The sequence below is a fragment of the Saccopteryx leptura genome, chromosome 1 (assembly GCF_036850995.1).
Source record: "Saccopteryx leptura isolate mSacLep1 chromosome 1, mSacLep1_pri_phased_curated, whole genome shotgun sequence".
Classification (NCBI taxonomy): Eukaryota; Metazoa; Chordata; class Mammalia; order Chiroptera; family Emballonuridae; genus Saccopteryx; species Saccopteryx leptura.
The window spans coordinates 201,012,334-201,024,656 of record NC_089503.1 but is presented as its reverse complement, the minus strand read 5'-3'; the positions used below and the strand labels follow the sequence as shown (position 1 = coordinate 201,024,656).

At 41.6% G+C, this 12,323-nt stretch overlaps 1 protein-coding gene across 6 annotated transcripts in view; it reads left to right on the top strand.

Annotated features, from left to right (window-relative positions):
* The window catches only part of ANKRD50 (ankyrin repeat domain containing 50), a 30,753-nt gene extending 18,668 nt beyond the window's left edge, over positions 1-12,085 (top strand). For 4 of the 6 annotated variants that reach the window (XM_066384924.1, XM_066384942.1, XM_066384960.1 and 1 more), the window contains 3 exons: positions 665-894; positions 6,886-10,439; positions 11,756-12,085. In XM_066384924.1, coding sequence (XP_066241021.1) covers positions 665-894; positions 6,886-10,436 — 3,781 coding nt within the window. In that variant the 3' untranslated portion in view covers positions 10,437-10,439; positions 11,756-12,085. Of the gene's footprint in view, positions 1-664; positions 895-6,885; positions 10,440-11,416; positions 11,463-11,755 lie in introns of all 6 variants that reach the window. The other 2 variants (XM_066384933.1, XM_066384969.1) reach the window with 2 other exon arrangements.
* Positions 12,086-12,323: the final 238 nt, after the last annotated feature.

The window sequence follows — 12,323 nt, the reverse complement described above, 5'->3', positions numbered from 1 at the left end:
TATCTGCTGAAAATGAATGAGCGTTTTAGCCATGAAACGTTTTATCTAACTGCAAAGTAAGTTATGTGAGTAGGAAATACATTCAGCGGAATTATACCCAAAATTTATTCTTTACAGTGAAATTTAAAAATACATGTAATGGGACCTAGACAATACTTCACCTTTGTACAGTCTTTCCAAGTAAAATTTGTGTACAAACTAGCATATACAGTGTGGTCATTTTGTAAGAGAAATGATGGTAAAAATACGTCTAAGTTATACAGAATCTTCGGTCTTTTTCTTCTTATTAACATGGTCCCCAAAGTTGTCCCCCCACCCTTGCAACACATTTTAGCTTTTTATAAAGAATTCAAGGTTTTTTCCAATTCAAAAAGTTAGAGAATACTGAAACCTGGTTTCCTCAGGGTCCTACCGCTCTGCTCCTTAATTATGCTAATTACTAATCCACTCTTACATTTGATTCTGAAAGTGTTCCTGGCAATGCAAACTATTTTTGACAAGCAGTCTTCTTTAAGTAAGGAACTGAAACCTGTATAGTATTTTTATTCTAAAACCTTAATTCATTTTTAAAAACACTGATAACTAGTAGTGCTGATGCTTGAGTAAGAAATGCCAACATCACAGCCGACAACACTCACACCGCTTATTTGAATGTGCCTTACAGGTGTGTTCTGCTCCCTCTTTTGGGAATGAAGCCTCCCCAGCAAAGCCTGTACCTACTTGTGGATTCTGTTGATGAAGGCTGTAACGTCACTGAAGGTGAACAGACGTCCACCAGCTTGTCTGGGACTGTGGCCGAGCTTTTAGCTGGTCACCATGAGTTCTTTCCACCATGGCTCTTGCTTCTTTGTTCTGCCCGCAAACAGAGTAAGGCTGTTACTAAAATGTTTACTGGTAAGCATTATTCCTTACTGCCGTCTTCAATGGTTTTCACTGACACACCAGCTGACAGGGCTCTTTTTTGAGTGGAGAGTATCCAGTGGACAGTCTGGTGGTTTCTTCTATCAGCTATTCCCGACCGTACCAAGCCACAGAATGTTTGCAGATCCTTCAACTACCTTTTCTGGGATTCTTCTCCTAACTTCCTTAGTAAAGGTTAGGAGTATTTCGTGCCATGGAGCCGCTACATATCTGTAGGGCTGCATTTATTAGGAGGTTGTGTCACTGTCTGTTCCTGATGTGTCTTCTGACCAGACTGAACATCTTGAGAGTAGTGCATATGCCTTTTTCAAAAGCAGTGGCAGTTACCAGGACAGCTGTCCTGCTGTGAGAGGAGAGAGTCAGCAGCGTTTTGGGATATGTCTTGATATAGATCCTTTAAAAAAAAAACTTTTCTGATATGTGAGAGAACAATCTATATAAATGTATCAAGTCTTTTTTTTCTTTTTTTTACCCCTGACTTTACTATTTTACTTTTCTTAACACCACAATAAAGCTGTGGTGACTCCCATTTCATTGGGTGAAGCATTGTTTGTGCTTTTTAAAGTGCACAGAGTATGAAGCAAGGACCACACAGGACTTACAGCGAATCTGGGGACCAGTGGCCGTGGCCACTGGAAGTGGCTCTACATCTTGTACAGTGCGGTGAAGCTTCTCAATTTGTTAAAGCAATCTCCTCCCTTGATCAGGTTGTCTCTTCTAGACTTCTTTGCTGCTGATGGCAGCTTTTTGTTTCCACGTGCAATGTTCTTTTTTGTTGTTTTTGATAAAAACGCAGTTGAAACAAGTTAAAATGACAAGAGCTAACACTGAAGTGAAGTGGCCCTCAGCATGTGAGGCACAGAGAGCTGAACCCCTTTCGGTCCTTGTCACCTCATTTCTTTTTCTCCCTCACTAGAGGCAACCAGTGTCGTGAGTTGTGTTTAGAGCCTTTCAACTCCTGTCTATATTCTGTGTACTTTGATAGTTTATATCAACGAAACACTGCATGCTGTTGCAGTCTCTTATGTGTAATCTAATGTGTCGTCTTTACGCAGAGAACGTATCGAATCGCAGATGGTTGTTAGCACTGCCGATGGGTCCCTTGACCCTAGCTCGTGACCCTCCCGCACCACCTGTCAGGCTTGGTTGTGTGCACATGATGTCAGTGTGCTGTGATGCACTTCCGAAACATCTGCTCTTCAGAACTGTCGGCATTTTTGTGCAAATGCCACACCTGTTTAACATTTCTAAATTTCTGGTACAGTTACATCCTACACCTCTTTGCCACTAATGTTATTATTCTAAATTATATGTTTTCACCTGTATACCTTCAGATTGAGTTTAATAGCATATTTTCAGAAATTATAACTATCAGTGATATAAATGAAAAATATTTATTAAACTTGGTTTAAATTTTTGTTTTTATTCACAAAGAGTTGGATATTTACAGTATGCTCTGCTAGGAACATAGCTTATTTTTTTTCATTTATTCATCTTTTTTCTTAGATTTTTTGGTTTTTCTTATATATTTCCTGTATGTTGCTAGTTTTAAGTTGAAGTATATGGGTTTTGAATTTGAAATTGCAGGTGCCTGACCATAGACAGTAACATTCTGATTTTTACTATGTCCCAATCAGTTTCATCTTCTCATGTCTGAGCATTTAACATTTTGTAAAGAGAATTTCTTTCCTCATACATATACTGTACTGACCAATAGCATTTTTTTAGCAGCTTAAAGTTAATTTAATGAAAATCCTTTTGCAGAATTTTGATGACATGTGAAGTTATCATAGGCTACTAGCTATGGACACTTGTTACAGAACCAAAAGAAATGTATATAAAAAAATTAAACCTCAAATATTTTGAAGATTTCTACACATGGATTTTATGTGATTAAAAAATAATACATACAATGTTTCAAATGACAACATACTCAAATAGTATATCATTCTGAGATGAGGTAATAACCACTCTTGAATGCTTTGGGCTAACTTGAGTGTATGTTGTCCTACCTAGTTGAGATCATGCTTTATATCAATTCAAATCCTGCTTCATAAGTTTAACATGTGTAAGCCTTTCAGTGTCATTGTACTGTCTTTTTAATAACTATTATAATGAACACAGAATTTGTTAGTATATCGATATGCCAGAATTCACTTAACATTCTTATTCTTGTGCTTTTTGGTGTTATTATTACATTCTCCACCTCCCAGATTATTCGGATACTAAATACCCACAGTGAGCGTCATTTTAAGAACATTGGCACGATGCCTCTCATCCTGTCCCTCTGTCCTCACCAGCACTGAGTAGTCTCACATCCCAAGAAAGGTTTTCAGTAAGAATACAAAAGTGTCAAACATTTCAGCAGGTCATGTTCATGTTCCCCTAAAATTTTAGCATTTTAGCTTCCTTAGAAAGTGTTTTGACAGCAGTGTATTACACTGTGCATGCTCATAGCAGGGAATTGATGTGTATAATGGTTAGAAGTTACCCTGTAAGAACAGCAGTTGTTTTCAGTAACTTGAACTCAAGATACTCAAATTGTTGATTAATAGATATTCCTAGTTCTTTGTAATAAACAGAGAACTATCATTAATGATGAACATAGTAATATGAATTTAAACCAAATCAACTATTAAGTATATTAGATTTGGAAGTACTTTATTTTTTTAATTGGAAACATTTTGTAACTATATTTTATGAAATTTTCTATGCTTTCCTTTAGACTCAATCCTATGGCTCTACCGCTATCCCCCAATCCCCTATCAAACACTTGCAATTTCTTTCTTAATTACTCTGCCTGTTCCCATCTTAATAAAAAGAGCAAACTTCAAAGTCCAGGTAATCAGTTATCCTGGTCGATGACTGACCAGTTGTGCGGCTGTGGGCAGTTATCCTGGCCTTCAGGAGCTTTACCACCTTCATTTTAATTAATTAATTGGTTTGTTTATTTATTTATTTCTGTGACAGAGAGGGAGGGAGAGAGATGAAAAGTGTCAATTCTTCGTTGCGGCTCCTTAGTTCTTTGATTGCTTTCTCATATGTGCCTTGACTGGGGGACTCCAGCTGAGCCACTGACTCCCTTGCTGAAACCCACAACCATAGAGTCATGTCTCTGATACCACGCTCAAGCCAGAGACCTTGGGGTTTCAAACCTGGATCCTCTGTGTCCCAGCCCGATGCTCTATCTTCTGAGCTACCATCTGGTCAGGCAGCACCTTCATTTTTAAAACAGGGAAACCTATCTCACAGTCTCAACATAAAAAGATGTTAGGTATCAGTACTAAAATGCTGCTTTAAAACTAGTTGACTCAATAATTGTTGATTTGTTGTGTCTCAGAAACTTAACCTGTTACTGTGGAGGATTAGCCTAGATTGTGTCTTAGTTATCCCAAGTTTTAGTCATGATATCTTTGTTAAGTAGCTTTAAATTAGGTATTTATTCATAATAGGAACTATAATCTTTTATGTAAAACTATTTACAACATCACTTTGGAAACTTCAAAATGCTATAAAATGTAAGATAGTTATTATTTAAATTTTTTTTATTTTATTAGCAATAGTCCAGGTGTTTTCCAACTTAAATTGTTGTAAAGACTTTATAAAGCCAAGAGCAAATAGACATACAGAAAAAAGTTTCAAGGCAAGTTACCTCATGTCATTGGTAAATGAAAATTGTTACAAATTTCTATGCATGTTTTAAACTCTCCATAGATCAAGAGTGTCTTTATTCATAATTAAAATTTACCTTTTGAAATTAATTCTACTGGCTCTGGTCAGTGGCTCAGTGGATAGAGCATCAGCCCAGTGTATGGATGTCCCAGGTTCAATTCTTAGGGCACATAAGCGCACACCTGCTTCTCTCCCCCTCTCTCACCTCTTTCCCTCCCTCTTCTCTTCCCAGTCAGTGGTTAAATTGGTTCAAGCATGGCTCCAGGCGCTGAGGATAGCTCAGTTGGTCCATGTGCATTAACTTCAGGTGCTAAAAATAGCTCAGTACTCGAGCATTGGCCCTAGAGATGGGGTTGCCGGGTGGATCCCCATCAAGGCGCATGCAGGACTCTGCCTCACTATGTCCCCTCCCTCTCTCCCTCCCTCCCTCACTCTCTCTCTCTCTCTCTCTCTCTCTCTCACACACACACACACACACACACACACACACACAAATTAACTCTATTGAAATAACCTATTATCTGTATAATAATCAGTTGTACATATGCATGTATATACTTATAGATTCAATTTTTATATAGATTTAGAGTTATGCAAGTTGTTATTTCATTATGTCATTCTTAGTAGGTTGTGTTTTCAATAAATTTGTGTATTTCATGTAAGTATTACAAGCTTAGTGTCACAGCACTGGATGTACCAACGTTCTCTGCAGACCCATTATTTCTTCTTCAGTGACCTTTCTCCATCCTGTTCTGTCAAGCAGAACTGAACGTCAACTTGAACCCCTTTCCTTTCCTCCTCCACACTCGTTCAGCCCCATGCAATCTAGCTCTCCCCAGTAATTCCAAACTCATATTTCATCTTTATCTTTGCTGCTGCAGTTGTGTAGGCCCTTAGTGATTCTTTTCTAGACTGGATCACAGACTTGTTAAGAAGTCTTGCCTAGAAGTGTGACTCACTCCAGCTCTTCCTCCTTAGTGATATCATACCAGTCTTTCAGAAGGCACGTCTGGTCACGTGTTCCCGTGGTCTAAACTCCTCACTGATGCCTCATCACAAAATAAAAGCCTCATCTTCTTGCAGAGTTCCTGACATATAGTAGGTGTTTTAGTGACTCTTACTGAGTTGCGTAAGAGTATTTCATTGTTTTAACTTACCATTGCTAATCTTTGCTGAATTTCTAGAGTTATGTCTCTAGAATAGTTCATTTACTCAGCAGTTTTTCTCGGCAAGATGAATACACCTTTGCCTAATAAATTTGTACCTATAAATCAGGATATCATCTTCCTTTAGAAAGTGAAATTATGGTTTCCTTTAAAGAACTTAAAAGTGAGTCTCAAGTATCTTTTTTTTAATTGATTTAAGAGGGAAGAAGGGCGAGAAACATCGACACATTGTTCCATGTATTTATGCATTAAATGGTTGATTCTTATATGTGCCTTGATCAAGGATCAAACCCTCAACCTTGGCATGTCAGGATGATGCTCTAATCTACTGAACTACTGAGCCAGGACCTCAAATATCTTTAGTATGTTCTTATGCTGGTTTGAAATTTATTACGTTGCTTTATTTTTACAATGCTAGAGTTTTGTTAGCATAATTTGACCAAATTATATCTTAAGGTTCAAGCTATATATTGACAACATGGCATTTTGTCATTTAAATTTGGTAACATAATGTTATTTAAAGGCCATGACAGGTGATGTTCTAATTAGATGTGAATATTCAGTCCCCCAATTAAAGCTACTATCTGCATTTAGTTATGCACATGGAAATATATAAATTTTTCATATTAAAAAATCTGCTGTAAAAACAGACAACTCTTTCCTTGACCAGTTAGCTCAGTGGGTTAGAGGGTCGTCCTGATACACCAAGGTTGCAAGTTCAGTCACCAGTCAGGGCACGTACAAGACTCAGCCAGTGATTCAGTTTAAAAAAATCTAGTTTGTTATGTTTCCTGCAACTTTTTTGCCTAATCATTTCAGAGTTTAGAACATCTTAACATGCTTTTATGGACAGGTATGTCAACCTGTCGTTGAGAGGAACACAGAGCCACTAAGATAAGTTGCATTTGTAGATTAGAAAATGAAACCATTTATCTGCCATCAATGTGTTTTTATAGAAGGAAAAGAAAATTGATTCATTTACTAACAGGTATTGATTTACGAGTATTAGTTGATTTACTGATTTATTTGCTTATTCGCTTATTCCATATTAAAGACATTCTGTCTGAGTATATGGCAACTTCTATAACCGTTTTCAAATGATCACATCTACTTTTTGTCTCTTTAGGTTTTCGAAAAATTAGTTTAGATGACCTTCGGAAGGCATACATCGTTAAGGATGTTCAACAATACATTCTTCATCGTTTAGATCAAGAAGAAGCTTTGCGACAACACCTCACAAAAGAGACTGCAGAGATGTTAAATCAACTGCACATTAAAAGCAGTGGGTGCTTTCTTTATCTAGAACGCGTTCTAGATGGAGTTGTAGAAAATTTCATTATGTTACGAGAGATCCGTGACATCCCAGGAACTCTAAATGGTCTCTATCTCTGGCTATGTCAGAGACTTTTTGTGAGAAAGCAGTTCGCAAAGGTGCAGCCTATTTTGAATGTGATTCTAGCAGCTTGCCGACCCTTGACCATCACAGAATTATATCATGCAGTATGGACCAAAAATATGTCATTAACCTTGGAAGATTTTCAACGCAAGTTAGACGTCCTCTCCAAACTTCTTGTGGATGGACTGGGAAACACTAAAATACTGTTCCACTACAGCTTTGCAGAGTGGCTTCTGGATGTGAAGCACTGCACGCAGAAGTACTTATGTAATGCAGCAGAAGGGCACAGGATGTTGGCCATGAGTTATACCTGTCAAGCCAAGAATTTAACCCCATTGGAAGCACAAGAATTTGCATTGCACTTAATTAATTCAAACTTACAGTTGGAGACAGCTGAGCTAGCCCTGTGGATGATATGGAATGGTACACCTGTCAGAGACTCCCTGTTGACGCTAATACCCAAAGAACAAGAAGTGCTGCAGCTGTTGGTCAAAGCTGGTGCTCATGTGAACAGTGAGGACGACCGCACATCCTGCATAGTCCGCCAGGCCTTAGAGCGGGAGGACTCCATCCGGACCTTATTGGACAATGGAGCGTCCGTCAATCAGTGCGACTCCAACGGGAGGACACTGCTGGCTAACGCTGCGTACAGCGGCAATCTTGACGTGGTGAATCTGTTGGTGTCCCGGGGAGCGGATCTGGAGGTAGAAGATGCTCACGGACACACGCCACTGACCCTGGCTGCTAGACAAGGGCACACCAAGGTGGTTAACTGTTTGATTGGGTGTGGAGCCAACATTAACCACACTGATCAGGACGGCTGGACAGCACTAAGGTCTGCTGCATGGGGTGGCCACACCGAGGTGGTGTCTGCGCTCCTCTATGCCGGTGTGAAAGTGGACTGTGCTGATGCGGACAGCCGGACAGCCTTGAGAGCAGCTGCGTGGGGGGGACACGAGGACATTGTCCTGAATTTGCTGCAGCACGGTGCTGAGGTCAACAAAGCTGACAATGAAGGCCGGACGGCCCTGATCGCCGCAGCGTACATGGGGCACAGGGAGATTGTGGAGCACCTGCTGGACCACGGGGCCGAAGTGAATCACGAGGACGTGGACGGCAGGACTGCGCTCTCCGTGGCGGCTCTCTGTGTGCCGGCGAGTAAAGGACATGCGTCCGTCGTCAGCCTCCTGATCGACCGAGGTGCTGAAGTTGATCACTGTGATAAAGACGGCATGACCCCCCTGCTGGTAGCTGCGTATGAGGGACACGTCGATGTGGTTGACTTGCTCCTGGAGGGGGGCGCCGATGTTGACCATACAGACAACAACGGGCGCACACCCCTCCTCGCAGCGGCCTCCATGGGCCACGCCTCAGTTGTGAACACACTCTTGTTCTGGGGCGCAGCCGTGGACAGCATCGACAGCGAGGGCAGGACAGTCCTGAGCATCGCCTCAGCCCAGGGCAACGTGGAGGTGGTGCGCACGTTGCTGGACAGGGGCCTCGACGAGAACCACAGGGACGATGCCGGCTGGACCCCTCTGCACATGGCAGCTTTCGAGGGCCACAGATTAATATGCGAAGCTCTCATTGAGCAAGGTGCTAGAACAAATGAGATCGATAATGACGGACGAATACCTTTCATATTAGCTTCCCAGGAGGGTCATTATGACTGTGTTCAGATACTGCTAGAAAATAAGTCCAACGTTGATCAGAGAGGTTACGATGGCAGAAACGCACTGCGGGTGGCTGCGTTAGAGGGACACAGGGACATTGTTGAATTACTTTTCAGCCATGGCGCTGACATTAACTACAAAGATGCCGATGGCAGGCCCACCCTTTATATTTTGGCCTTAGAAAACCAACTGACGATGGCAGAGTATTTTTTAGAAAATGGAGCAAATGTGGAGGCCAGCGATGCGGAAGGCAGGACCGCGCTGCACGTGTCCTGCTGGCAGGGCCACCTGGAGATGGTGCAGGTGCTGATCACCTACCACGCCGAGGTCAACGCCGCGGACAACGAGAAGCGCTCTGCCCTGCAGTCTGCGGCCTGGCAGGGCCACGTGAAGGTGGTCCAGCTGCTGATTGAGCATGGTGCTGTGGTCGACCACACGTGTAACCAGGGCGCCACCGCCCTCTGCATTGCCGCCCAGGAAGGGCACATTGATGTTGTACAGGTCCTCCTAGACCACGGTGCTGACCCGAACCATGCAGATCAATTCGGACGCACTGCGATGCGTGTGGCAGCCAAAAATGGCCACTCTCAGATCATTAAATTACTGGAAAAATATGGTGCATCCAGTTTAAATGGCTGCTCCCCGTCTCCCGTCCACACAATGGAGCAAAAGCCTCTGCAGTCCGTGTCTTCAAAAGTGCAGTCTCTCACAATCAAGTCCACCAGCTCCGGCAGCACCGGCGGGGGTGACACGCAGCCCTCACTGCGCGGCTTACCCAACGGGCCCGCACACGCGTTCAGTTCTCCTTCTGAGTCCCCGGACTCCACAGTCGATCGGCAGAAGTCATCCCTGTCCAATAATTCCCTGAAAAGCTCGAAGAATTCCTCTCTGCGGACGACATCGTCAACGGCAACGGCACAGACGGTGCCAATGGACAGCTTCCACAGCCTGTCGTTCACGGAGCAGATCCAGCAGCACTCACTGCCGCGGAGCCGGAGCCGGCAGTCTGTCGTCTCCCCGTCCTCCACGACGCAGTCCCTGGTCCAGGGCCACCACTCGCCCTGCAGTGAATTCGAGTGGAGTCAAGTCAAGCCCAGTCTAAAGTCAACAAAGACAAATAAAGGGGGGAAGTCAGAAAATTCCAGCAAATCTGGGGGGTCAGTTGGGAAAAAAGCCAAACAAAATAATTCCTCACAGCCAAAGGTTTTAGAATATGAAATGACTCAGTTTGACACCAGAGGGCCGGCAGCCAAATGTGGGCCCAGCGCGCCCCCTAAGCAGACACCCTCAGAATCCCAGTGCAAGATCGTGATACCATCGGGCCAGCAGGAGATCGGCCGGTCTCAGCAGCAGTTTCTCATTCACCAGCAGAGTGGGGAACAGAAGAAGAGGAACGGGATCATGACAAACCCAAACTACCATCTGCAGAGCAACCAGGTCTTCCTGGGGAGGGTCTCTGTCCCGCGGACGGTGCAGGACCACGGGCACCAGGAGGTGCTAGAAGGGTTTCCTTCCTCAGAGACAGAGCTGAGCCTCAAACAAGCCCTAAAGCTTCAGCTCGATGGCTCTGATGCAAGCTTCACCTACAAGAAGGAAACACCATTATAACAGGTACCGTGTCAAATGTCTAGTTGCCTCTCCTGAGGAGTCTGAACTCTCCACACCCTTATCACCCCCTTTCCTGCTTCTGTTGTCCACATATTTGCTATTTCACATCTTTTTTATGTTTTATTTATTGTGTTTATTATTTGTTTCCTTCCAACTTCAGTGTAACCTTGGTGAGGGTGGGACTTTTCATCTGTTTTGTTCACTGCTCTATTACATGAACTTGGGGTACCGCTTGGACCTGTTGTAGTTTCTCAGTAAAACACGTTGAATAAGCAAAGGATAAACGAATGAATGAATATACCATTTATGAATCTCAAGTTAAAAATTCCTTCCTATACAGTCATTTTCCTCTTAAAAGTTTGTCGATGGTAACAGGGAGGGCTATTTCTGTTACACTTCTTGGTTTGACTAAAACCATGTATGTGGTGCTTAGTAGATGGAGTGTAAATGTTAATTTCCTAACTTTTCATTCTGGAAGAAGTCAATGATTTAATCAGCAAAAGATAATTTTAGTATGACAGATTCTTAAGACTCATCCAAGTAAAGTCTGCGCACACCGTGTTGGGTGTGGGCAGAAATGAAAGGTATATTGGCAGGAGTTTTCAGGGCCCGCTATGTTGAGACATAATTCAATGTGTAGTCATATTTATTAACAAAACATTTATTTTCTTTCTGCCTCAGTGGATGCTTTAATAATATATAGGGGAAGTTACTTTGAAAATAGATATGTGATTTTATTGATATTTTATGCTTCCATTGTCTTTGGAGATATATTTTAGGAACATTTTAGCTGACATATTATCATAAATTTCCTATACCTTCTGATAGTAAGCAGCCTTAAATGTGAATCTAGGGACAAGTGGTCAAATCCCATTAAAAAATAATGTACAAAGTGGTTAATTCATTCTCCAGTGTGATTTATTTTTAAAATATTTAGTTCTGATGCTACCATTCTCTAACTCATGATATCTTTTATAAAGGTCAAATATAAAGACGTATATCAAGCAGCAAAAGACATGAATTAAGGTAAACATTTTGTAGAATCTTTAAGTGGCTTATAAGTTAAGTAACAAAGTTCTAATAAGTAGTCTACTTTGTGCTTTACATAGTAAGTGTATATATATATATATACACACACTGCTCACAAAAATTAGGGGATATTTCAAAATGAATATGAAGCAATAAAATATCCCCTAATTTTTGTGAGCAGTGTATATTCTTATGTGGAACCTTAAAGCTGTAGATAGTTCTCTAATAAGAGTAATACAGAAATAAACGTATGTATACACATGTTTTTAACTCTCGCGTTCATTCCCTAGTCTGTGAAGCAGAAGTGTGGTGGGAGCGGTCCCCCAACCACTGGACCACAACATGAACGCCTGTTGATCGCTGAAGCAAATGAAGAATGTGACACCTGCAGCTCAGTGACCTTAATTACTGTATGTGCCTCACAGTCAGGCTGCCTTCTCTGTGCTGAAACCTTTCATTTGTGTGCTTTGTCCTCACTACACAAGAATAAGCACTTTTTTTTAATGCAGATATATATATTGCAGTTCCCTGATAAACGCTGAAAAAATGTTGAGTAAAGTATTTTAAGTTAAGAATTGATAAATGTGCATGTGCCATGATCAAATATATATGAAAAGGCAGTGTTCCTTGTATTTATTATTTTTCTTTTTGTGGCAGACGGAACGTAAGCCTACCGTTTCAGTCACGTCATTGCTGTAGTGTATGGCTTGTTTCTTGTATCTTTAAAAATGTCACTCAATAAAACAAATTTGTAACTATTTATATTCACTACACCTTCAGCATTGGTTAAAAATGAGTTTCTATTTAATGCCACACTGAGATGAGGAAAAATGGTTTCTTCGTAGGTTTAAGCAGAAT